At 44.1% G+C, this 27977-nt stretch overlaps 1 protein-coding gene and 2 pseudogenes across 2 annotated transcripts in view; 1 reads left to right on the top strand and 2 right to left on the bottom strand.

Moving 5' to 3' along the window:
• ZDHHC20 (zDHHC palmitoyltransferase 20) overlaps nucleotides 1–27977 on the bottom strand; it is a 61670-nt gene that overhangs the window by 24122 nt on the left and 9571 nt on the right. For both annotated transcript variants that reach the window (XM_075562830.1, XM_075562829.1), the window contains exons 2-3: nucleotides 13763–13789; nucleotides 3146–3249 (exon numbers count right to left, since the gene is read on the bottom strand). In XM_075562830.1, coding sequence (XP_075418945.1) covers nucleotides 3146–3249; nucleotides 13763–13789 — 131 coding nt within the window. The remainder of the gene's footprint in view (nucleotides 1–3145; nucleotides 3250–13762; nucleotides 13790–27977) is intronic.
• LOC142461830 (U1 spliceosomal RNA) lies at nucleotides 4392–4538 on the bottom strand (annotated as a pseudogene).
• LOC142461176 (diablo IAP-binding mitochondrial protein pseudogene) lies at nucleotides 24846–25784 on the top strand (annotated as a pseudogene).

Genomic DNA, 27977 nt, shown 5'->3' with positions numbered 1-27977 from the left:
TTTCACCTAACAGGGGGCTCTATCTTCTATCAAGCTTCAATTTAGAGAGAGACCTATCTGGATTACCTAGCTTATAGCTTTGGCTCCCACAAGCGGATCCTGACAGCCCAAGAAATCCCCAACGGGCCAAGGAGCACCATGGCCAAAGGAATGGCCGGAAAGTAGCTAGGAAAGTCTGACATCCTGAGCCTGGGAGTGACTGCCAAAATCCCTTCCCTAACCTAACCTAGCACAGGCAGAGGTCATCACTGCAGCATTTCTGACACAGCCACATGCTGCCAGAATACTGCCAAGTCAGAGAGATGCCCTTGCTTTGAAAGGTGGCCTGCTCTGTTTCTAAGAGCCTCCTAAGTCACTCTGGACAGGAACCAGTCTCAGCCAGGTTTATAGCAGAGAATAAAAATCCCATGGTCTGAAGCTGTGTCTGGTCTGGGTCAATGTTGAGATTAAGACATGGCGCACAGTTTGTACCATCACTTTAAGGCCAATTACCAAGTGTCTACAGATGATGTGAAGCAGCATTATCTTGTCTTACGGTTTAGTTTATTTACCCCTGAAAACATAAGCACCCAATAGAGAAAATGCCTAGGCAGTTGGGGATCAACTCCTAATGCTGACCATGCATGTAATATGCAATCCAGTCACCTCACTTTGGGATTTACCCAAAAGAAGTACACATATATGCTGCCCCAAAGATACACCCTAAAACGTTTGCAGCAGCCCGGCAACAGGTGCCCATATAATTAACCAATCAGGTCACCTGCAACAATGTCGGTGACTCTCACCAATAGAGCACTACTGGAGAAGCCAGGGACACAGGCCTGCGGATGTGCGACCCATCTATGCAGTGTGAAACGAGCAGGAGGCATCTATGCTGCTGGAAAGCAGGACAGTGGTTTCTTAAGGCACGTGCGATGCTTTCAATTATTTAATACGGTTCTTCCAGCCTCGGGACTTTGTTCCTCCTATCAAACAACGCTTGCTGCCCTCGATGGTTCTGATTGTATCATGATACAGCTGTGACGGTTCGCCATCCTGCTGGGTCTAACACAGGGGTTCTCAAACTACAGCCCGTGGGCCGCATGCGGCCCGCCCAGGACATTTATCTACCCCGCTGGATGTTTTTGCCACCGCTGCCTGTCCTGCTTAACAGCCGACTCATCCAGTGTGCATAGGAATTTGTTCATATTTTTTTTAAACTATAGTCCGGCCCTCCAATGGTCTGAGGTACAGTGAACTAGCCCTGTTTTAAAAGTTTGAGGACCCCTGGCTAAAACGCGACTCCTCGCAGGAACAGGAGGCTGGAAACTCACTACCAGCAAGTGGTGGATTGAGTGAGTCTTCTGGACCCTGAAGTCCCTGCGCAGTGAACCTCCTTGATCCAGGAAGATAGCTGTGGCATGAGGAGTGGCAGGGGAGCAGGAATGACAGAAGCAGGAGCCAGAGAGGTGGATTTTCCAGCCCACAGAATTGGGTGGAGTGCGTTGGGGCAGGAGGCTGGCTTATGGTATGGAGAGGGGTGCCTCTGAGCGCTTAATTTGGGGAGTTGGGTGTCTTCAGGTTGGGCTCCGGTGAAATGGCATGTCCTTTGGGCACTTATTAGCAGCCCTAAAAGCTACTGTGTAGCATGTCTTGACTGAACAACTGCATCCTGAGCATTTCTCCCCTGAAGTGTATCCTGTTAACTTCCATAGTAAAACCCACACTCACGAGCACTGTCTATGAGTTGTGCGTGACCACTGCAAGGATTGATAGGATCTGGCAGAAAAGCAGAGTATGCTATGGGAGACGGAGCAGTGGGTAAGGAAGGGGCTTACTGGGTCCAAGTCCTGTCCTATTTCTTGAACTGGGTGCTGCTTACACAGGGTGTGTTCAGTGTGTGAAAGTCACTTCAGTGTATTTTCATTACAAAGTTAAATAGTTGTATTTTCAAGTAATCTGGTCTACACCTTTGAATGAGTTTACTATGAAGATAAATCATTATCTCAGCAGCATCAAGCAGCATCTAATGTGTCCCTAGGGCAGAGTAGAGCTGGCTTCCAATCCTGGTCATCTTCCCCAGAGACCATGGCCCTCAGTCACTCTTCAGACATGAAACACAATTGTCCCCCCTCACTTACACCCGCCCCCCACCCCATGGCTGAATTTTCAGCCAACTGACAGGCCTATAACAATAACACTTGAAGGTCCATACAATTTAGAATCGTCAACCATTTGAGGCTTGGGGGCGGGGGGGGGGGGGAGATCAGCATTTACCTCAGGAGAAGATTCAGATGGTTAGGAAAGGAGGAGAAATGGCATCGAGAAACAGGGAGGAGGAGGGATAAGTGATACCACAGTATGGGGGTTGCAGTTAAGGACATGGAACAAACTGTATGGATGGAAAACTGATTTGCTCTGAAACTTTCATTCAATTCACAATAAAAAACTAGGCGGGAAAAAAAACCTTTATGGAAGTAGATGGCCAGATGTCTGTGAAGTGACTTGAGGTTTAGAACCACCAAACTTACTGGGAGCAGCTGAGCACTTTAGGATCAAAGATTAAGGTCAGCAAATCTCATTTTTTTCCACAAACATTTTCTAAGAACACTGAGGTTTGGAGAGAGGAGTACTATATTAGAGCAAAATGCAACACTCAAGGGGCAATCCTATCTCTTGAGACTATGTTCTCGACCTTTGTGCCACACCAGATTTTAGGTGAGGTCTGCTATGTCAAGCTAAGAGAATGATTGGTCTTCAAATTTTGCCCACATTCTTCTCTAAAGACCTGTGTTTCCCACAAGTAAAGCACCCTGCCTCGGCTGCACCTATCTGTATGGGGTCTGAGGAAACATGTGGAAATTTCAGTCTACTTTCGTCACTCCGTTCTGTTCCATCCGGCTCTTTGCTGCAGGGCTATAAAGATGTCATTAAGAAAGCACAGCCTGGCAGTACAGCACCCGGGAGGGAGCTCAGTGTTGGGCATGCGGATCAATTCAACGGCATCAGCGGGGCTGGAGCTGAAAGCCACTAATGGGGAGGAGGCATTTCATGAATGGAAACAAAGGCATGATATGATGGCAAGTGGTAACAAAGGGGACACAGGGGGAAAAGGCAGTTCCATAGTCAGCTACAGCATTTGGCAATTTACCAACATTCAATTTACCTCTTTGGAGGGGGAAGCGGGAGATGTGAAAATTGTCATCCAATAGGACCATACAAACATAACAAAGAACATATGGAAAGCCACAAGGTACACAACGGCCTTTCCTGGTAAATAAAAACAAACAACATTTCATTGGATCTTGGCGAACACAGCAAAAAGCAGTACATTAAAACACAATAAATACATTCAGGCAACTTAATTTCATTAAAACCACTGGAAAGCATCAAATAGACACACTCCTTCATCTGTGTGATGCACCATCAGTAACATGAAGAAATATCCTCTTTCTGCACATAAGGACCATCGGCCTGGTTTATAAGTACAGGTGCTACCTGACCCGAGTTTGAACTGCATTAAGTTGCTAGAGCTTCTTAAAGTTAAAGCAGTGCCTTTACATTTTTAAATCTCGAGGTCTTCCTAAATGCCAGATTTTAAATATGCCTTAATATTACCAAGGACAGATTTCATCACTGTGAGCCAAACAACGATCGAAGTCACCACAGCCAGGAATAACGAGTGGTCTGAAAAAGCTCATTTCCTGTTTTTAAAAAAGGTGTTCTAAAGTGTTACCCTCTTTTTCAACATAGGTCAATGCATACAATTTTCTCACCCAACACTTTGAATTCCTGTCCTGTTTCTCTAGAGCAGCAGTTCTCAACCTGTGGGTCGAAACCCCTTCGGAGGTCAAATGACCCTTTCACAGGGGTCGCCTGATTCATAACAGTAGCAAACTGACAGTGATGAAGTAGCAACGAAAATAACTTTATAATTGGGGGTGACCAACTATAAAGGGTTATAAAAGGGTCGTGGCTTAGGAAGCTTGAGAACCACTGCCTTAGAGGATTAATATACGGTAACACTGCAACCTCTTTCTTTCACCATGGATAGGTCCTGTCATGTGGCTTCTCTCCGTGGAAAAAGTGGTCTGGTTGCCAGATGAAACAAGAACTAAACACACCCATGGAGAGAAATAGAAGCAAACATACACACTGGAAATCAGATTTAATTTTAAAGTTTTCAGCTCAAAATTTACTTCTTCCATGATGGCTTTCTCCATTACTGTGAGAATTCATTACCCTTTTATATTGTGCTCCGCTAATAATTTGCTTCCACGTCAACCAAAACTCTTACTTAGTTAAGAGTAGCTGCTTAATCACATTGCCATCAAGGCGCTTCTGACTCACAGCAAGCCTGTAAGGCAGGGTAGAACTGCTCTTGTGGAGTTCCTCCGTCCCCCCACCCTGGCCAGGGGAGAGTGTGAACATAGTCCCCCACTACTACAAATTATGCAGACAAGTTTCCCACATTTGGGGAAATCGCAGGGGTCAGCACACCGGAGTGCAATGGGTGAGCCTCGCCTCTGATCATGGTATCTCCCCTGCCAGGTAAGTATCTCTTGTGGGTTTCTGAGGTTGCAACTTTTTAAGGGAATATAGTCTCCCTACTAGTGGCTGGTGGTTTTGAACTGCTGACCTTGTGGTTAGAAGCCCAAAGCTTAACTCACTACACCACCAGAACTCCTTGATGCGTAATACTGATGCACCAATGCCTGCAAAACATTGAGAACACTATCTGCTACATAACAAATGAAAACCCAACTCACTGCCATAGAGTTGATGCCAACTCATAGTCGCCACCCTATGAGGCAGGGTAGAATTGCCCCATGAGTTTCCAAGACTATAACTCTTTATGGGAGTTGAAAGCCTTGTCTTTTGCCCAAAGAGTGGCTGGTGCTTTCGAACTGCTGAACTTCTGGATAACAGTCCAACGTGTAAACATTACGCCACCAGGATACCTGCTATATAATAATGCTCAACAAACATTGGCTGTTACCATTAATACTCTTGGAACATCTTAATTTCCTCTTGCCAAAATTTGTTTCTTTTTGTGCATTCCAAATTTAAAGTCTGTCCAAGTGTTCACTGGCTTGCAGTAAAACATTAAGTGTGTCATGCATGGTTGGTGTATTAAGTACATGTACAAAGCTAATATATACATATCAAATAATGTTCAATTCAAAGTATTGTCTTTGGGCTGAGATTATTTTTCCTTAGACGTTTAGTTTAAAGCTGTTCCTTTAATATAATGCGATAAAATGGATACTTTTTGGTTGGACCCATTTTCCTTTGGGAGGTTCCATGCAAGCCCCAAAGTCTTCCCTTTCCTCCGAGAGCACAACCACCATCCACACATCTGATCCAGGCGACTCTCCTCAGGCTTCACATCTAAACCCGTACGTACCAAGTCCTCGCACTGCCGATTTTCTCTCTTAAGACTTCTTTGGAAATGAGCTCATCATTCTCATTGCCAGGGCAATAGTTCGTCCATCCTCACATGTCTCCTTTGGATTGCTGCAATCAATGGGGCGCCTTTCTCTCCAGGCTCTCTTACTTTTAATGCGTTGTGATAGCCAATGTAATTGTACTGCATATGCGAGGGGGTACCCAAAAAGAACCGGAATTGTGCTGGGCAGAGCAGAGCTTTAGTAGTACAAATTTTTCCTGCTAGGGGAGCACCGAGCAACTTGCTCTAGGTTAGTGCACCCAGTGGTGTCACCTGGAAAGGTTCTCTCTGGTCACAGTGAATTTTTTAAATAAAATCAGTTTCATTCAAACCTCATTTTTTGTGATGGCCAAATTAGAGAACAGCCTGTGGCTGTAAAATTTTGTTTCCTGCTCAGGGAAAAATGCTGCAGAAAGTGTTGTGATGCTGAACACAGCTTACAAGGACAGTGCTATGTGGAAAACTCAAGTGTACGAGTGGTTTTCTCATTTCAAAAAAGGTGAAATGTTCATTGACACACCTTGTTCTGGATGTCCATCAACTTCCCAAAAGGGCAAAAATGGTGACAAATAAGGCATTTGGATTTTGTTCAACCAGGCTAGACTGTTAATCAAGTTTTCTATTTCGAGGTTCTGAAAAGATAGCGTAACAGTGTGCGACAAAAATGGCCTGATTTGTGGCAGACAGGGAACTGGTTTTGCCACCACGACAATGCACCTGCTCACAAAGCCATCTCAGTGTGCCCTTTCTGGACCAAAAACAGCATGCCTATCTTGTCCCACACACCTTACTCTGCTGGCCTCGCTCCATGTGACTTCTTTTTGCTTCTTTGAATGAAGAGGGACATGAAAGGACAGCTATTTGAAGATGTAGAAGAGGTGGAGAAAAAAATGAGGGAGGTTCTGTGAGCCATCTAAACAGATGAGTTTGAAAAATGTGTCCAAGGCTGGTCCGATGGTAGTGGGTTATCTATCAGAACTTATTAACATTAGTGTCACTAAAGTTGGTATACAAACTCCCCACTGCTGAGTTTGACTGGCTTAAAAAAAAACAAAAATGAGAGCGGTAAATGTGTCCAAGAATGGAATCGCAGACTTGACAAATGGATTAAGTGTAAGGGAAGGTACTCTTTGAAGGTAATAAGGTTGTTTTGTAAAAAAAAATAAAAAATTGTGAATACATAGCTTTGAAAAAAATATTCTAGCCTTTTTTGGTACCCCCTTGTAATTTCCCTTTCCCCTTGGGTCTGAAATTTCTGGTAGCTAACTCCATCGGCAAGACTAATGTGTTCTAAAACTATGGAACTTCACAGGTGGCCGGGTCTGGTGAGCATTGGACTGCTAATCACAAGTAGACAGTTTAAACCCAGCAGCCACTCTGAAGGAGAAAGATGAGGCTGTCTGCTCCAATAAGGACTTGCCGCTTTGGCAACCCCATAGAAGTGGCCATGAGCCAGCTCGTTATTACTATTCTGAGAGCTGACTGTAGCTGCAGGACTGGGTTCAGTCATAGGAACAACGGTGAGGATGGTGCAGCACCGGGTGGAGTATCATTCTGTTGTGCACAGGGTCACTAGGAGTCACCACTGACTTAGGGTCACCTAGCAACAAACACAACCTCTCTGTCCCTGGGCAGCACTTCGTAGTGTGAGGATATGTACTTCTGCTGAGTCAACGTCCACTCGACTAACACAACTAGCAACAACAGAACGCAATCACTATTCCCGCCTTTGCCGGACTGGACAAATTCCTTCCTTGTTTCAAAACCCATCTCCAAACGATCCTGTTAGGTATCCTTTCAGCTTGCATGTGTGAAAACACCAGCTCAGAGAATGCATTGTCTTGCCCAAGACCACTTAGCACAAAATGTGGAGCCAGGATTCAAACCTACATCTGATTGGTAGCAAAATCCAAGCTTCTTGTGCCATGTCATACTTAAAACTGCATCTTCCTTTACTTCTTTAGCCAACCACTTGATGGTCACACCCTCCCCTTCTGAGCCAGGAACTGATAAAATGCTAGCCACAACTTCCTCGTGTGAGGCAACTTCTGCCCTGTTCTCTTCCGTTGAAAATTCTGGGTTTCTCAAAATCGGTTCTTTACCATGCTGTCAGCAGCCTCCCTGCGAAACACAGGGCCCACTCAAAGGGTTCCTTATCATCCTTGATTCCTCCTTGACCTCTGATCACACACAGGTCCCATGTTGCTAGCTGACACTGAGTTGGCCCCAACTCACTGCGGCCGTATGTGTCTGAAGAAGAGACTGACCTGTCCCGGTCCTGCATCCATCTTCTCCATGCCCTGACATGCGTAAACCCACTGTTGCGGCTCCTAAGTCATATTCTGAGAACCTTCCAGCGGGGTCTCACGTGCTAACACCACACTGGATAATGCGCTGCTGTTATAAATAGGGTTCTCATGTCTAATTTTCTGCAGTAGGACGCCAGGCCTTTTTATCTGTGTCTGCATTGCTCGGTAAGCTTCACTGAAATCAGTCCAAAGTGAAGAGGCCCTGCTGGTATTTCACGTGCCCAAGGTATAGTTGCCAGCAGCACAGTCACGTGCACACGTCACAGAAGACACACTGTCCTTTACCCAGACATTCAACTCCTAGGTCTGCGTAAACCTTACCTCCTTTCCCACAGTCGCCACCATTACCCAGGAAAGGTTTTCAGATGACGGAGAACTGGCCTCCCCTATAAAGTCCAGCACTGGGCCAGCCCAGAATCTCCCGGCTTCATTAGCTCAGATGGCTCATCTCTAGCTGGAAACTCAGTTCTTGTAATTCACCGCTAGTAGAAACCCCACCTTCTTTTCCCCAGAAGCTGCTTTAGGCCTACCCGCCCTTCTTAAAAACTCTAATCCCGCCCAGAACCCAGCTCTTGGGAAACGTCACCTCTGACTTCACTAGCACTTTGCCTATGCTCTTTTCTTTCAATGCACATGATACAGCCAGACCTACGGTGGGAATTGACCTGATGACAATGAGTTTGAGGGTGTTGGGTTGTTGATCGTGGTCTCCTGCCAATAATGTTGGCTCTTGGATGGATCTGGAAATGTCTATGGCCAAAGGTAAAAGTGAAGATGGTAGAATTATGGGTGCTTCTAAGTACATTTAAAATACAAAATTTTAAGTTTAAAACACATTATTTTTTATGTTTGTAATGGATTTAGGGGTCACAGAAAAGCATACTCTTGGGCCAGGGTGCAGTGGGAGGGAACTTCATGTCAGATGCCAAGAAACTGCAAGTCCCAGTCTCTATGAGGAACCTTTGCAGTGCAGTGGGTTAAGCACTCACTGGCCAACCAACCAGAAAGGCCTGCGGTTCAAACCTACCGGCCGCTCCAAAGGAGAAAGATGGGCAGCTTACTTCTGTGAAAACGACAGCCCTGGGAAGCCTATGGTGCAGTTCTCCTCTGAGCTGTAAGCAGTCCACTGATAGCAGTGGGGTCTGTACGGCATTCCTTTGATTAGTTCTCAGGAGTCTGTGCTTTGTCCGCTGAACTTCTCGTTTATCAATCTTCTTCTGTATTGCTTTCTCCTCTGCACTTTTTAAAGCATACATCTTGTTTATTTACGTGTTTGTCTTTATTCCTTGAGACCCAAATCCCAAACTTCGTACTATCAAGTCAATTTGGGTACATAGTGACCCTCTAGGGCAGGGCAGAGCTGCTCCTGTGGGTTCCTGAGACTGTAACTCTTCCTGGGGAAGACAACCTTCTCCTTCTCCTGCAGAACAGCTGGTGGGCTTTGAACTGTTGACCCTGCTGTTTTCAGTCCAACGCCTAACACACAACCCACTCCATCACCAGGCCTCCTTCCCTGTGACCAGGACAGCAATTTGTGTGCCCCTGGCATACAATACAAATGAAAAGAACACAGAAGCATTCGGTAATTCATGCTTATGAAATACGTTAAGTAATGACTGAAGTGAGGTCTGGGGATTCCTGGTGGTCCCATAACCTTTCAGGGTCACTTGTTATATGAAATGAAGACTGAATTTCTCTTTTCCCCTCTCATTCCCTCAGAAGTGTCGACAGTAGAGTTCCCAGAGGACAGATGACTGAGGTGGGAAGCAAATATGATAATCTTGTCTTTTATTCAGCCTCACAGAAAAGAGATATATAAAATGGTACTTTTCTCACTAAACAGTTTTTTTGGTGGGGAAGGAGGATCGTTATTTTTCATGAAAAATGCTAGGTGTCAACATGTGGCGACTGTTGCTATTAAACATTTTATTACATAGCTATTTTAATATTTTTCTCGGTTTTCGTTCACACGGAATCTCTCAACAGATAGAGCCCACAGAAATGAAGCAGAACACTTCTCATGGGGATCCTCCAGGTAGAGGGCCCTAGGTTAGAGAGTGTAAGGGCCTCTGTCTTTCCCTCTCCACTGGGGCAGCTGCTGGCAAATCTCAGAAAAGGGTCTAACAGCATCTAAAGTCGAGTCTGCTAGCCATTTCCTTGGTGCCTCTAAGGTGCCTTGGTGGCGTAGTAGATTAAAGTGGGGCTGCTAACCACGAGGGCTGCAATTGGAAACCTCCAGCTGTTCTGGGGAGGAAGATGAGGCTGGCTGCTCCTGTCAGGATGGAGAGCCTGGGAAACCACAGGGGCAGTGCCAGTCAGGACTGACCTGACAACAGTGAGAGTGCTTTTTGGCTTTCGGTACCTTCTTCCTGAGTTAAGGGGAAAGTAGACATGGCCTATAAGAAAGCACTAAAAGGTACATAAGCCCAGCAGCCTCTCCCTTCTTCTGTCTTGCTTTGGCAAAGCCTGCTGGAGGCTCAGTCTCCACTGCTCCCCCTGTTGCCATGGCAACAGGGAGGTGACCCTACAGTGTTATCACCACCCAGCTCATTTCCTTGCTTATAATCTTATTTGGCCTTCAGATCCGATCAAGTGCGTCACCTCTCATCTATGCACTCGTGCACAGCGATGGGATAAACTATAACCTTGAACTTCTCTACACTCTTAATCATTTACGTATGACTAAGGTGAAACAATACACTCAGAATTATTTTTCAAAATATATTTTTAGTATATTTCTGTTTTCCAGGAGACAGAAAACAAAATGGCTATTTGTTTTTTAAAAATCTTAACTGTTAACAAAAGAAGAAAGGGAAACTCTAAGTATGCTATAGTTTATTGTGCCAGCCTGGCCGATAAACAGAAGTAGGATTAACTGAAGGGCAGAGGGATAAATGGCTCGGTGAGCCTTGCCTTGGTTGTTCTGTGCCTCAGTTTAAAGGGGTACACTACCTGTGGGATGCCTAGCCTGTGGACTGTGTCGCTGTAAGTTGAGGTCCCTTTAAGCCCACACGATTGGAATGTTCATCTCTGGAGCTGGGGACTGACAGTTGATGACAGTTGGGGACCTGCCTTGCTGTTTGCTGCCTGGGTATATATAGCCCAGCTCTCTCTACAGAAGGGGACTGGCACCTGGCAGCTCTCAAGCCTTGAAGGACTGCTAGTGTCTCACTGCTTTATAATTTAACTGTTAATTTCTTGTATTATCTATCTGTATATAATTTAACAGTTTATTTCTTGAATTATATATCTATCTTTATAAATATATTTATATATAATTACTAGCAATCTGGTTTGTCTCTCTAGAGAACCCTGTCCAATACAAAGTATATTGCCAGAAAAAGTCATATTTAACAGGTGGTTAATTATTATACTACATTGAGTAAGGAGTAATAGAACAGATACTGCTTTTTAACTACATTAATCTATTTGATAATAGGCAAACTTCTGGTCACATATGCATGCTAATTGGGTCCCATGTGTTGACACTGACTTCCTGGCAGTGAGTTTGAGTGTTTGATAAATGTTATAAATCATGGGTTAGTTACAAGTAATATTGAAAAACAAAATCTAGACTGTGCAAATAAATTCAAAAATGAATGAGGAAATTACTAATAAGTCAACACAGGAGCCTTAGTGGCATAATGGGATACATAATGAGCTGCCAAACACAAAATTCACAGTTCGAATCCAGCAGTCAATCAGAGAGGAGGATGAAACTTTCGACTCCCATGAAGAGTTGTCATTTCAGAAATCCACTGTGGTAATTCTACCCTGTCTGACAGTCGCTTATGAGTTGGAACTGACGCGATGGCTGTGAGTTTGGTTTGGGTATAATTTACAAAAACCAAAACTGTACTAAATACTTGTAACAAGCAAAAAACAAGCCAAACAATATTTCATGTAAGACTTGCAAGAGATCATGATATAAAGTAAAAGGACTTTTACTAGGATTTTTGTAATTCTTTGCTCCTTGTATTTACATTGTCAATATTAAAAAAAACAGTTTTCATTTAAAGGAAAGAAAAAAGAAGCCTGCCAATGTCGAGTCTTCATTTATCCTGTTACTAGGAAATTAGACTCTATGGCACACTTGAGATTTATATGCTTGATTATCTCCAATAGGGATAAAATACTCATTAATAATGTCCAGATGCCCATTTTAAAGCTGGTTCAGAAAGAAAGTGAAGGGGAAATACACGTGGAAGAAGGCCCCGATGAGCCCCCTTTGACTATGGACAAGTGAGGTGGAGAGCCTTGCTATGCTGCAGAACACACTGCAAGTGGATGGTTGCAGATGCAGCAGGCAGGTTGAAATTCAGCACCCTATCACTTCATCTCCCTTAGGATCCACTCACATTTGTTCTAGTTTTTAGTATTTTCTGCTTTCTTTTCAACTGAGGTTTTAATGTTTTACTTTGTTATTGTTTTTAGCTTTTTAAAAATTGTCTTCCTATGTCAGGTAACTCTATAGACAGTAAGTGGATCAATGGTTCCTTGGGGGAATGTGAGAAACAGAAAGATTTCTCCCAAGTTATCTTCCTTCAAATATGTGCCAAATTTAACTGCTTGCTACATATGGCAAATGACTACACTTAGAGGTCACTGAAAAGTAGGTCAGAGGTTATTCTCCCTAAGGATTAGAGCAGCCATCTAGAGCAATCAGACTGTATAGTCTGTCCCACGCTGAGTAGGGTTCACTCCTTTCTGATAAGGATACTAGTAGATTGTTTCCCTGAAGGAGAGCCCAGGGAGGTCAAGCCCACTCAAGAGTGACCAGGTTAGGTCGCTATCAGGAATCTAGGGTCCGTCCATCTTGTCACATGTCTACCCTTAGTCCCTCCCCTTCCTATCATGTGCACACCCCTAACTCATCCCCCTCCTATTGCTTATTGTACAGCCCCTTCCTGTGACATGTGTGGTTACCTGTAATCACGCCCCCTAAGTAGATATAAGCCTTGGTTAGCAATAGATGGCTCTCTTCCCTGCCCTCTCGGCCCGTGCTGTGCGCAGACCTGGCTGTTGAGATCACGGCCATCCAGGTGAGCATGCTACCAGGAAATGTGTCTGACTCCTTTATTAAGCTCTCATTCTCTATGACTTTATTATAATCTTTACACAGCTAAGCTGTGCAATTGCGCTTACTGACCGGGTTTAGTTGGGGGGCTGGCTACCCTCACAAGGACATGTCAGGGGAGGTTGGGGGGAAATGAGAAGCTCATGTCCATGAGCACGACAAAAAAGAAACTGTTCTAACAGTGAAGGTGGTGATGAGCGTACAACTCTCCTTGATGCGCTGAACTCCTGAATTGTATGATATGCAAATTATAAACCCATAAAACTGTTGGGGAAAATAATCTCCAGCTATTTTAGAAATTCTCTGGGTTTTTATAGAAAGATCAAGATTTTATTTTTAAAACAGGATGTCAATGGACTTCTGAACTTTCTTTTATTGAACAGAAAGTTTGAGAAATGTTTCCCTACAATCATAAGTCTTTTTTGACAAATCGTCATAAAAATGGTAATTCCCTTCCGAAAGGCACTAATAATTCAACTTACAAATTTCTAGTCTTGCTATTTTATTTCATGCTACAATTAGTAAAATGTTTTGTCGCACAGGTACAAAGTGGGAAGCAAAATTGGTATTGTCGAAGAATATAAATGCCTAAGTGATTAGACTCCATTTAAACAAAAGCTTTTCTGAGTAAAATCATCCTGTCCTCAATTGCTTCCAGTTAGAACTAATTTTAAAACACTCCAAATCCTGAAGAGCATAAAACAGAAACATGAGCATAAACATACACAAAGAAGTTTCACATTCCAAAATAACTGCTATTTCCATTTATAGAAATACCACGATGTGAATGTACTGAATATATGAAAATAAAACCAATACTACTTATTTTAATTACTTGATTTTTAAAGTATTTTTCTTCCTGAAAAAACATATAGGTACAAAAGAAAAGTGGCTGGCAATTAAGATACCATAAATAAGCTACATAAATTAAAATTAAAAGTGCCTTACCGTTTTCTCCATTTCCAGACATTGTAACTAGAACAAAAAGAACAAAATAAATATTAAATAAATTTCATAACTACTTTGTACATAAACTTTTATTTCAGATGAGTATTCATCTGAATTTCATTTTACAAGAAAATAAAATTTAGTGATAAAATGTAAACACACAAAAAATCTCAACCCACTAAATTGCTAAAATTCATTCTTATTAAAAAACAAAAAAATTCAATCTTCTTTATCATTAACATCATCACATTTAACATTTCTCCCAGATCTTTAAGTGTTTCACTGATGTTCTAGCTGTGATATTTTCTTTCTTTGTTAAATCATTTTACTGGGGGAGCTTACAACTCTTATAACATTCCGTACATCAACTGTATCAAGCACATTTGTACATATGTTGCCATCATCATTTTCTAAACATTTACTTTTTATTTAAGCCCTGGTATCAGCTCCTCTTTTTCCCCTCCCTCACCCTGTGAGATATTTTCTTTAGCTCTTTCCTTAATGTTACTTACAGAGTCAAAAAAGATGCTCTTTTATAGTATTCATAGTTATTTAATTAGTCTGTGATTTACTACCATCCGGTTTGCAAAAGCTATGCTCAGGACCAATAGTATTTCCCTCTTTGGAAAAAAAAAATTGAGGAACTAATAAGAATTAAGCAAGAAAAGAAAATAAAAATATCCAAAATGGGAAGAGAGAAGTAAAATTATCCTTTTCACAGATAAAATGATTCTATATATAGGAAACTAAAAAAATCTACACAGAAGCTACTAGAACTAATAAATGAGTTTGACAAAGTATCAAAATACAAGGTCAAGACACAAATTAGTCATAATTCTATATACCAGCAATAAACAATCTGAAAAAAATTAAGTAAATAATTCTAAATAGAATTTAACAGAATAAAAAACACAGGGATAAATTTAACTATGATGGTAAAAGACTTTCACACTGAAACTGTAAAACATTGTTGAAAGAAATTGTAAAAGATCTAAACAAAGGGAAGGAAGGATCTTGTGTGTTCATGGTCTGGAAGAGTTACTAATACTCCGAAATGCCAGTACTGTCCAGAGCAATCGACAGCCTTCATGCAATCCCCATCGAAACAACCTCCTTTAAGGAAGAAATGAAACCTGCAAAAGTACATGGAATTAGAAAGGTCCTGGGTAGCCAAAGTACTCTCGATAAGTAGAAAAACTCACATTTCTCAATTTGAAAACATACTACAAAGCTTTAGTTTAAAAAATTGTAATTAAAACAACTTAATACAGGCATAAAGACTAATAGAATAGGATTTAGAGCCCAGAAATAAACCCATCCATCTTTAGTCAAATGATTTTTGACAGATGTGCTGAATCTCCTCCATAAGGAAAGAACAGTATGTTCAATAAGTGATGTTAGATCTCCACATGCAAAAGAATAAAGCTGACCCACAACTCACACAACATATAACCGTAACACAAGATGAGTAAGCAAATGCAACAGAAAACCTACATCATAAGATTCTTAGAAACAGCAGTGTTAGTGTCTCAGGATCTCGGTTTTTGACAGTGGGTTCGTGGATATGGCAACAAAAGCATCAACAACAGAAGAAACATCAGCCAGACCTCATCAAAGTGGAAACTTCTGTGAATCAAAGGGCTTGTGTAACAAAGTAAAGCAACAACCTGCAGTTTGGGACCGCATGTTTTGAAATACTATTGGTAAGGGCTCATTATTCAGTATACAAAGTGTGGTAGTTATATAATCTGGTGCTGATTTGAGAGGATTACGAGTGAAGGGGTGGAGTCTGGCTGTCAATCAAGATATAACCAATGAGGACTCTGTGTGGCCGTGGCCTTCTCCTGAGAATTCTGGGAAATCCATTATTTCCTCCTTGGAGGCAGAAGACTCTCTCTCTCTCTCTCTCTCTCTCTCTCTCTCTCTCTCTCTCTCTCTCTCTCTCTCTCTCTCTCTGTCTGCTGACTCCCTTGGGGACCCTCTACTGACAAGACACAAGGCTGACTTCCAGGGAGCCATCCCTGAGGAGAAGCCACAGGACCTACGCTGATGCAGTCCTGCGAACTGGAGGAGCCACATGAAGACCCCTGCCCACACTGAGATGCTTACAACACCACTGGATCCAAAGACTTGCGACCCACTGGCCTGTGATCGTCCTGTATTCGGCGTCATTACATGTGTTTCATGAGTGTGAAGAGAACTTTATAGATTAGTATCGGGTGTATGACCTAATATCAGACTTATGAGCTTGGACTGGACTGGGCTGGAATGTTTCCTCAATATTTAACTTCTCTTGTATATAAACCTCTTTCTTATTAACATATGAGTCTCTATGAATTTGTTTCTCTAGTCTACCTGGACTAACACAAAAAGTATGCGAAGATTGTCTACAACTAACAACAAAAAGACAAACAGTGCAATCAAAACACAGACAAAGAACTTCTTAGCTAAGAAGACAAATGAGCAATGGGTGCTTGAAAAGAAACTCAATGTCATTACCCATGAAGACAATGCAACCCCAAATCACAATGAGAGACACTTCACCCCATTAGAATGACATGGACCAGAAAGCAAGGAGTGGTAGCGAGGACATGGAGAAATTGGGACCCTGTGCACTGCTGGTGGGGCTGTTAAGTAGGGCAGGCACAATGGAAAAAAGTTTGGCAGCTCTTTATTGTCTGGTAAACTTAAAACTGAGGCTGTAAATCTTTCTTTATAGGAACAAAAAGCCTCATCCACACCCTCACACCTGCCCTGCGGAGTAGCTGGTGGCTTTAGCAGCCCAACACTAATTCACTACGCCACCAGGGCTCCTTCTGGATACACACAGAATCACTGTATGGACTCAACAATTCTACTCCTAGGCTTATCCCCCAAAGGAATGAAAGCAAAGATGCCAATAAACTCTTGCACACCAGTGGTCATTGCAACCCTATACATGCTAGCCAGTGGGTGGAGACCATCTGAAAACCCTTCACTGGTGGTACCTACATCAACTGGAATATTACTATGACACAGAGAGTGATACGGCCCTCATGCATGTCAGGAATTGGATGAACTTGGGAAACATTCTGCTGCAGGAAATAAATCACAACTGGATAGAGCTGGTATGATCTCACTTAACTAGGCCAATGCAGGAGACCAGAGTGTATTCATGGTTAGGGAGGGGAGGAAGAAGGAAAGGGGAAGTTGTTGCATAAAGGACCCTGCATTTCTGCTAAGAGTGATGGAAACAGAGAGATTTTTACACAGAGAGTCGTAAAGCTTGCGCAAGATGAGGGCCCTGACATGTCATTGAACTGGACATCTAAGAAATGGTCAACTGGCAACTGCTTTCTTCACATATATTTTTGTCACAGTTAAAAAACAACAACCAAGAAACCTACAGGAAGAATTGAAGCTTGCTTTTTCTTGGAACACTCAAATATTCAAAAAATTAGAGTAAGCACCATACAGGGCCCAATAGAACTGCCTCATTGGGGTTCCTAGGGTGTAAACTTTACAGAGAAAACAAGCGAACAACAACAAAGCAATGTCAAAGGCAACTCTGAAACTTGATGTGGAATGTAGAACAAGGAAAGCAATGGAAGCGCTGCGGAGGAAATGTCAAGCGCAGCTGGTGAGGAGAAAGTGAAGTACCACAATGCAATGCGCAAAGACACGGGGTTAGAAAGCCAACCGGGAAGACACACTCGGCCCTTCGAAGGGGAAAGAACGGAAGAAAAACATCAAGCCTCAAGTTGCAGTATTGGAAGATTCTATGGACAAAATAGTAAGCAGTGCAGGAAGCCTCAAAAGACGATGGAAGGAGTACACAGGGTCGCTGTACCACAAGCTACGGTGTGAAATTCAACCTCTTTAAGGCAGAGCACATGAGCAAGAAACAGTGATGTTTAAAAGAAGAAATCCAGTCACTCTGAAGGCACGGAAATGATCAGTTTTCATTTTACTTTGAGATCTTCAATCAACGCTCATGGAAGCAGCAGCCAAGAAACCAAATGATGCATTATGTTAGGTAAATCTGCTGCACCAAGACCTCTTTACAGGGTTAAAGGGCAAAGACATTACATTAAGGATTGACACACTTCTCCCCAAATTAGTCTACGAAGCCACATGATTCCCTACACTGTAGATAAGCTGGTCCCTTTGCTGACCTCGCCACTCTGAGCAAGGATAGAAGATACAAATGCAAAAGAGACAGTCCTTTAGACTGACAAATGGCTCACAGAATTCACAGCGATTACCTGTACAGATAGCGACTGATTTATTATAACCAGAAAGGATTTAAACAAAGAGACTCCCAGATGGGGCCCTAGCTCAGGCTCAGTGTCCCCAGGGCCATACAGTTCTCACAAGGGCATAGCTGTCCTTCTCCACCCAGGACGTCAACAGACTTCCATACTCAAAGCCTTTGATGGACTTTATTGTGTTAGAACAAAGGATTGGCAACCGGAAGGCACTCTAACACACAGAGAGATGAGGCACACTTCCCCTATGCCCCCCAGTACGAGGAGGATGAAGTGCAGTCTTAGAGATCGAGACATGCGGGGCTGAGGGTGGGCAGGATAGGATGTTCACACCACCCCCACCAGGCTGAGTGCAACCTTGGTTTCTGGCAACCGGGCACAGAAGTTAAGGGACTTGGGAAGAAGAGGTCCCCTAGAGAAAGCCAGCCAATAGCAGATGAATCACTATAAAGGCAGCCAATGGCGGGTGGTCTGCAATCATCACTTTAAATAAACACCTGGCTGGTCGTTCTTTTAGGTAGCCAAAATAGGGATGAAGGAGGGTTGTCTCCCCAATGCTTGGATAGGGCCACAACAAAGGGGTTGGAAAGAAATCAGGCACACTAATTAGACACCTATGGAAAGACCCAAACTAAGCATGCTAGATATAAGACCCCTAGACCCAGGGGGAGGTTCACCTAGGTGATGTCACATGACATCACCCAGGTATGCTTCAACTCAGTCACTGAGGTCCGCCCATACCTTCAACCACACCTCCCCAGCTGGAGGAGATAAAAGCCTGCCATAGGAAGGCCAAGCCTCTTTGACTCCTCTCTTGTTCAGGTGTGCTCTTGCAGGTTGGAGGGTGCCTGGGCACCGCACCCTTCCTCCTCCCCCTTGCACATGTGCTGCAAGAGCCCTGGGGCCCGAGCTCCCTCTCAGGCCTGTCTCTCAGGGTGCTCTTTCGGGATTTCCTGTGAACACCTGAAACCTCCCTTTTCCTCATAGAAATCACTTGGATTTACAAATGTGCTTCTGCTTCGGGAATTCTTTCAGCATTGTAAACAGAACCGAGGTATATCACCTCAGAAATTTAACAATTCTATAGGGCCCCCAAGTCAGGGGGGTATTTCACATCAAAACTAAAATTAAAAAAAACAAAGAAAACAAACAAACTCAAAACTCACTGCCATTGAGCGATTCCAACTCCTAGCCACCCTACTACCCCTGAGGGTTTCAGAGATTCTCCAGGCATAAAAAGTCTCATCCTTGCCAAGACATGGTTGGCTGGTGCTTTCAAACTGCTGACCTTGTGATGAGCAGCTGAATGCCAAATCCAGCCCACCCACCATGGCTCCATTTCCTATCAAGCACCTCCTTAACAAACTCACTGTGCCTTTCAAACCTCTCGCTTCTGGTCTGAATGCTATGCTTCCTCTGAATTCTTTCTTGGATGGGGACGAGAACTGAGAGAGGAGAGGCTGGACGCCCTGAGCCACCTCCAGGAACAAGTGCATAGCCATGCTGAGGGCGGCTTCAGGACACAGTCGTGACTGGATCCATCACTGTGTGATGGACTTACACCCCTTCCCTTCCTGGGGTTCGTCCAGTCTGTTTGGCCTGTGCGGCCTCCATCCATGGACACATTCTCAAGTGGGCCTGTTGGTTTCAGAAGACAAAGACCCTTGGAATATTCAGGAGGCTCCAAGGACTATATTTCAAGAACTAAGGCCAAGTTCAACTCTTTCTCTCACTAAACACAGTCAGACAGTTCCCTTGGATTTCCAGCGCGATAATCTTTAGGGAACGCTCCTGGTGCCATGGCTAAAGAGCAAGACCGCCTCATCTTGCTCCTGAGGGGCAGCTGGTGGGTTCCAACGGCTGCACGTGTGTTAGTTAACCCATATTGCCACCAGGACGCCTTCTTTGGCTTAGAGATTTTACAAGAGAATAAGTTCAAAGAGGTTAGAGAACGTATGAAGATCATCCAGCAACTCTAATTAGGCACTTACTAAGTACAGGGCTTTCTCATGGAGGATGAACAATGGAAAGAGTCCTTTCCCTCAGGGAAAGGGGCAGGCGATAACCAATTGCATTCCTTAAGGGCGCTTGTGAGAAAGGCCTCCCAGGCAATCTATTTCCCCAAATCAACCACTGGCAAACCAATGGGGCGGAGTCCCACAGGTAACCCAGGTGGCGTTGCCCAAATCAGAATCAACGCAATGTCAACTGGTTTTTCAAGTAGCTCAGAGGAAAACAAAGCACGGTACAGGTTTGGGTGATTGCATGTGACTGATTGAGGAAGGCGGCATTATGAAGGTAAATTGCTCAAAAGAAATCTAAGACTAAGTGCCAGCTAGGCAGTCCCCTTAGCTTCCCAGACCAAAGGACCGTGAAGGGCAGAGCAGAAAGGGTTGGGTGGAGAAAGGTAATCACAGACCCCCACACACAATGGTCAAGCTGACCCACTGTTTTGGGGGGCTTGGTGACAAAGACACAGCATGAGATGCAAGTACCTAGAAGGGAGTGGTAATGCTATGGAAAGCGAGCGATTACTTAGGAAGCCCCAGCTAACTGCCGAGGGCCTACTGTTAGTGAGATTTCAAACTTGAATTCCCACCCATGGTACTCTCAGCTTCACTCCAGCCCCTGGAGAATTCCCTACCACAGTCACCGCTTAATAAACTCACTAGTTCCCTTCAAACCTTTTTCCGACTCTGATCTGGATGCCGTCCCTCATCTGAATACTTGCTTGCAAGCGGGACATGAATGGAGAAGAGACCCTTGAAACCTCGCGCCCCTCCCGGTAACATCAGTAAATTAGGGAAAGCAGCAAAGTGTCTAACTGGAGAACGAGTCTCCCAGGCAGAGAGAAAGTACGACAGTGCAAAGGAACGAGTTGTACTTGAGGAAAGAATATACTTTGCAGGTTCAAGCACAAGAAGCAGGTCAGGGTAGAAAGGGTGGAATGAGTAAGATTGGAAAGACAATCACGTCAGAGAAGAAATGTCTTCCACACTACCTTTCTATCTTAAAAGGGCTTCCTTGCCTTTAGATGTTTCCCTGGACAAAACAGGGAGCCAACCCTGTTGAGAACTGCAGTGTCAAATTTGATGTTAACAAGAACGACTCTAGCTGTTCCGTAGCCAATCTACGGGGATGGGGGTAAGGGTGTGTGTGTGGTGGTGTGTGACTACTTAGGAGTCTGCTACATTGATATAAGTGATAACTGGTGATAGCAGGTCATTCCAATCCATTTAGTATTTCTTCTAATCACATGGCCCAGCAGTTGAAACTAGTACCAGATGGGTTGTTTTTCGACTAGCTGTAGTCACTTGGCAGCTCGAATGGTGGGAGAGTCTAACAGGTGTTAACGTATAGTCAGGGCCTTGGCTTTTGGCCGCTGTGGGCCAAGTCTCTCCCTATCTCTGTGGGCTGTCATCGTTCAGTGTAGTCTAGCGTCGGCTTGCTTACCTGGTGACCAGAAAGCTCCAAAGGCGCTAGGGCAAACTCTGGGACTCACGCAGTATCTATGTCACTTGTGCCACCTTTAATGGGTCCAAACAAGTTTATCGCACGCCTGGTTCAAGGAGTAGTGAAGTTTCAACTAGCTGATGCAGCACTGGAAGCACTCATGCACCTATGCCAAGAAATCTGGAAGACAGCTAGCTACCTGGCTAGCTAGTTACTTGAAGCAATTCATTTGTGCCCATTCCAAAGAAAGGTGACTCCACTGAATTTGGAAACTGCCGAACAATATCATTGATATCACAAGTGAGCAAAATTTTGCTGAAGATCATTCAACCATAGTGGCAGCAATACCTTGATAATTCAGCATTTGAAACAGGTCAGGAATTAACAAAACCATTGCCAAGTTTTTTTGTTTGTTTTAGTCTAATTCACGCCTTACATTTCCCTGTATTTATATCAACCACTGAGCATTTAGACCAGGTTTTTAAAGAGCAGCATAAGTTCAAAGAATCAGTGTTTCATAACCCAAACAAAGACTACAGGAACAGCTTCAAAGTGGTTTTGAACTGCTGACCTTGTGGTTAGCAGTCCAACACATAACCCACTCTGCCATCAGGGAACCTACATGCAGAGCCAACAAACTGTAGCCTTTAATATCCAAAATTATTGAAATGTAGTTTTATAATTACAACTTAAGTAGCATTATTGACATCATGTTTGTGAGTTCTCATATATTCAAACGTGATTCAAATACATTTACTAGAGTCTAATTCTTTCAGCTCAACACATATTAATTGAACGTGTCTTTAGGCTCTTCAATAGACACAGAGATGACTTGGACCCAGCCAGACCACAAATTGTGTAAGCAAGATTGCTCAAGTACTTCAAATAAGGCTCTAACCGAGCATAAAAAGGATACAGATGCTTACAAACTAGACCAACAAACATCATCTTGATAAATGGTGAAGAAACTGAAATTACCAAGGATTTTATTTTTCATGAATCCACGGTCAATTTGTGCAAAAGCTACAGTGAAGAAATCAAACACATTGGGCAAATCTGCTGCGGAAGGTCTCTCTACGGTGTTAAACAGCAAAGGTGTCACTTTGATGATTGACGGGGTGCCGCATCCAGCCAAGCGGTTTTTAATCACACTATATGCCTGGGAGAGCTGGGCAGTGCCAAGGGCAGACCGAAGGAGACTGGACACATCGGAACTGTGGTGTTGGGGGGAGAATACTGAATACACCCTGGATGTTCAAAAGCCCCAAGTCTGTCTCGGGGGACACAGCCAGAAGGTCCTTAGAAAGTGATACTGTCTCATTAACTTGGGACTCATCAGGAGGAACCGGCTGCTGGAGAAATACCTTGATTGACATGGATGGACACACTGGCTACAACATAGTGCCAAATGTGAGCACGGGATAGGGTGGGATATGTTTTGTTCTGAGTCAGAGCTGACAGAGAATCAGTGCACTTAAAGTGTAGTGTTGGAGAATATTAAGTATACCAGGGCTTTCAAAAGAATAAAGACTTCAAGCTGGGCGGCTGACTGCAAGGTCAGCAGTTTGACCCCACCAACTGCTCAGTAGGAGAAAGACGCTGCTGTCTGCTCCCATGAAGACTTACACCCCAGGCAGCAGTTCTATTCTGGCCTATAAAAGTGATTCACTGCAGCGGGGTTTCTGCTCAGAAGGATGCACCAATCAGTCCTTGTTGCAGGTGTTAGGTGCTAGTAAGCTTTTGATTCATAGAGACCCTCTGTCCAACAGAAACACCATGTGGTGCTGTGCCATCCTCACAATTAGCCCTATATTCGAGCCCACTGTTGCAGCCACTGTGTCCATCCATCTTGTCAGGGCCTTCCTCTTTTTGTGCTGCCCCTCTGCTTAACCAAGCATGTCCTTCCTAGGGCCTGGTATCTTCTAATAACATGTCCAGAGTATGTGAGATGGAAGTCTCACCATCGTTGGCTCTAAGGAGTATTCTGGCTGGACTTCTTCCAAGACAGAGTTGGCTCTTTTAGCAGTCCACAGTGCTTTCAAGATTCTTCTCCAGCACCTAATTCAAATGTATCAGTTCTTCTTCAGTCTTCCTCAGTCAGTGCTCAACTTCCACATGCAAATGAGGTAACTGAAAATCCCATGGCTTGGGTCAGACACACACACCTTGGTCCTCAAGGTAACATCCATGCCTTTCAACAGTTTGTTGAGGTCTAGCGTGGCAGATCATTTACTCGATGCCATGTGTCATTTGAAGAAATAAAACTGGAATGCTTATTTGGAAGCAAAATGGGAAGACTTTGTATTGATTACTTTAGACATGTACACAGCAATGATTGCTCTTGATATATGGCCCTTCTGGACCTAGGATCACTGTTCTGCTAAGGTGATTTGCTAGGCCACAATCTTACAAAGGGATCAATTCATCTACTATGCAAATACTGTGTTTAAAACTCCTGTAGGAATTAGTCAGTTATTAGGCAAAAGTAGATAGTTATGGTCTCGCTAGGGGATTGGTCAGTTTTGCCTGCCTCCTAGACTTAGAAAAGCCAATCCCACAGAGTCTGGTGGGGTACCTCATCACTAGCCTGAAGAAGAGTTGGGAGTGGAGCGTGTTCTTGGGCCCAGAATCCCCGCATTCAGAGCCTTGTAGACACAGGAGATGCCAGTGCTGGAAAGCCTGGAGACAGATGGCACAAGGTGGGAGGAACTGGTACCAGACAGAAATATGGATGATCAAAAAAGGAAGGGAGAACACCAGAAATAGCAACTACAAGGGTAGATATAGAGAATCCTTTTAAAAAATTGTTCTTTAAATCTCTACGTTTGAAATGTTAATTTGGGAAAAGAGTGACAGTGGGTGCACATGAACACTATCATGACCATCCCTAAGTTAGACATGTAGAACTTGTCTCATTGGTAAGCTGTTTTGGTGAGTCTATTTCCACAGTATTTTCAAAAGTAACTTAAAATAATCATACTATAGATAGATAGATATAGATATAAAGTACTCCATTACCATCAAGTGGACTCCCACTCATAGTAACCCTACAGGACAGAGGAGTCCTGCTCCTTTGGGTTTCTGAGTTGGTAAATCTTTAAGGGAGCAGAAAGCCTCGTCTTGCTTGCTCAGAGTGGCTGGTAGGTTCAAATTGCTAACCTGTGGTAAGCAGCCCAGTGCATGATCTACAGTGCTATCAGGGTTATTTCGGCCAGCAATTCCATTTCTGTGCATATAATTATAAAGTGAAATTACTTGGAATGACTCTTCTACCCAGTTCTTGTACCCATGTATGTGTGCCCCTGGGGATGTTACGTGTCAGCTATCTCAGAAGCAGTCACAAGAATCCCATGACCATCAGAAAAGAGGAGCTACCGGGCGTTTTCCCGGGTCGGGATGGCGGCTCTGAGGAGTTGGCTGTCCCGGAGCATCTCCTCCTTCCTCAGGTACAGACAGCGCGTGCCTGTTGCGGGCAATTTGAAGAAGCGCTGTTTCTCGGAGCTGATTCAACCTTGGCACAAAACGGTGGCCTTCGGATTGGGTGTGACCTTGTGTGCGGTCCCTATTGCACAGAAATCGGAGCCACATTCTCTCAGTAACGAGGCCTTAATGAGAAGGGCCGTGTCTTTGGTAACAGATAGCACCTCGACCTTTCTCTCGCAGACCGCGTATGCACTGATTGAAGCGATCACCGAGTACACCAAGGCTGTTTATACCTTAATTTCACTGTACTGACAATACACAAATTTACTTGGGAAAATGAATTCACAGGAGGAAGATGAAGTGTGGCAGGTGATCATAGGCGCCTGGGTTGAGATGACGTCAAAACAACAAGAATACCTAAAGTTGGAAACAACTTGGATGTCTGCAGTTGGGCTTTCAGAGATGGCAGCAGAAGCTGCGTACCAATCTGGCGCTGACCAGGCCTCCATCACTGCCTGGAACCACATCCAGCTGGTGAAGTCGCAGGTGCAGGAGGTGCGCCAGCTCTCCCAGAAGGCAGAGACCAAGCTGGCGGAGGCGCAGACTGAAGAGCTCCGGCAAAAAGGCCAGGAGGCAGGGGGCGGTGAGGTGGCAGAGCCGGAGCCTGAGGCCTACCTGCGCGAGGACTGAGGGCCCTCCCGACACCGCTGCAGTGCGTCTGCTGTTGGAGCACAGGGCGAAGCCTCCGTGCCAGCCCCTCCCCTGGGGTCTCCAGCCCATCTGCCCCTGGTTCACATTTCGCCCCATTCAACTGCCCTGGCCCCGATAGCATCTCGCTAACCTGGCCACCAGTTTAGTAGCCGTTTAACCTCAGTTTTCAATCTTATTTGCGTTTTCAAATATGATTTAGGAGCTGCTCCTCCGAAGGGCTGTGAATGGGGGAAGTGAAGTGTTTCTAAGGCCACCTCTGATTGGGCCCCACTGCCCCAAGAACAGTTCAGGTCAGCAGTGGCCTGTGCTGTGGACCCAGGCCACCACATGCCTTTTCTTTCAAGTCTGTTGTATCCAAGGGAAAGAATTTTTTTGCATTTGACAGTCAAAAAAAAAAAAAAGAGGAGCTACCAGCAGAGCCCATGCAATGTGGTAGAGGTAACAGAGGCTGCAGAGCAACCAAGAACATGAAGCAAAGTAAAGCCTAAGGAACCAGGAGGCCGAAAGCCCACAGGGCAGAGAGGCATGCCTACCAGCATGGCTGAAAAGAGACATTGTGGACAAAAGAACTAGATCCTTAACATTTTATAACCTGTTAGCTTCCCTAATACGTCCCACAATCGTGAGTGTTGTCTGTGAGTTCTGTGTGACCATTGCAACGAGTTATCAAACTCAACAGAGAAGTAGAGTGCTGTGGGGTGAATAGTGGGTATCAGAATAGGTTAAAGAAAGACGGAGGGCAGAGCATGCCTGAGCTCTGCCTTGTGGAAATAGAGTCTCCTCCCTTCGGTAGCCAGGGGATGTCAGATGTGGTCCCCACACCATTTCTTCAATATCCAAACAAGTGGACAGCAGAGACTCAAAAAGGGACTTCTAACCAATGTGTATTGTAACACTATTCACAATAGCCAAAAGATGGAAACAACTAAAGTCCATCAACTGGATCCATAAAAAGTGGTACATACATACAATGGCATGCTCCTCAGGCAGCAGGATAAAGGACACCATCGTCCATGCTTGGTAGGAATAGAGCTTGAACATTAGACTGAATGAAGTAAGTCAATCACAAAAGAACAAATACTGTGTGATCTCACTTTACATAAAAAGCCAAGAAAAGGGAAATGTATAGAGACCTAAGGGGTGAACAAGGCCAGGAGAGACAGGAGAAAAGGGGGCTTAATGCTGACGGAAAAGTCACATTGATTAAAGGTAATGTTACACAGTTGATATTATCACTGTTGTCAAGAAACTGTACATCTATAAAAAGTTTAACTGACAAGCTTTGTGCCATGTTGCTGCTGAGACTCTTAAAAAGGTGCAACCGTTGTGAACAATGGAATAGCACTTCCTGAAGTGCGACCAGCAATCCCACTACTAATATAGACCCCAGAGCAAGAGTGGGAACCAGTGATGCAAATCCTTTGCTTTGATGGCCGTTCTCAAGTCTACATCTTGGATTTGCAACATACTCAACAGTGTTGGCATTGACTCTTGAGGTCTTCATTCCGTACTGCAATTTCCTTAAACACCTGAGGCTCCCTTTCTGCGGATGTTACTCATGACGGGCATGTAGATCAAGGTTGGGTTGGATTAGTGACGTCAACACGTCGCTGTCAAGCATCAGAGGCAAGGTCATTAACATTATGAGGACTCATCTCATGGCTTCTCACCAGATCTCATCTCATCATGGGATCATCACCAGATCGCTGTAGTTGCGCTACAGTGTATTAACACTTCCACAATGTACACACTTACCAGTCTGCCTGCCACTGACTGTCCTCTGAGTTACCAAATTAGAGGGAGACAGGCTGCGTGCTGTCAACAAGATGCCTATGTGTTTGTATACCCATCTCCTATCTACCCCACCATGCTCGTTCCTTGCTGGGCCCTCAAAATTTATATTATTATGATTCATTTAATACAAGTTTTTTGCTATTAAATAAGGTCCCATATTTTTCAAATTTCAAGTCCCGCCTGTGGTTGCCAGCCAGGGCTGGACCAAATGTTTTTGCAGGCCTTATGGGGCCTAGGAGCTGGGCATTCCCCACTTCATCCTACAGAAATAAGAGGCATGACCCAAACAGATATATGCACATCTATGTTCCTTACAACATTCTTCATAATAATAATAAGATAGATGCAATCTAAGTGCCATCAACAGGTGATGGTTAAGCAAACTACGGTACTACACACCGTGGAATACCATTCCACGTGAAAGAACAATGAGGAACTGTCCAAACACTTTACAGCATGGATGAGCCTGAAGGACACTGTGCTGAGTGCAATTAGTCAGTCAGAGAAGGACAAATATGGTAGGAGACCACTACTGTAAGAAGTTCAAGAAAAGGTTTACACGAAGAAAGCAGCATTCTTAGAAGCTT

Source organism: Tenrec ecaudatus, chromosome 11 (genome assembly GCF_050624435.1).
Source record: "Tenrec ecaudatus isolate mTenEca1 chromosome 11, mTenEca1.hap1, whole genome shotgun sequence".
In the NCBI taxonomy this organism is placed as follows: Eukaryota; Metazoa; Chordata; class Mammalia; order Afrosoricida; family Tenrecidae; genus Tenrec; species Tenrec ecaudatus.
The sequence above is the reverse complement of the archived record's forward strand: the minus strand, read 5'-3'. Positions and strand labels throughout refer to the sequence as shown.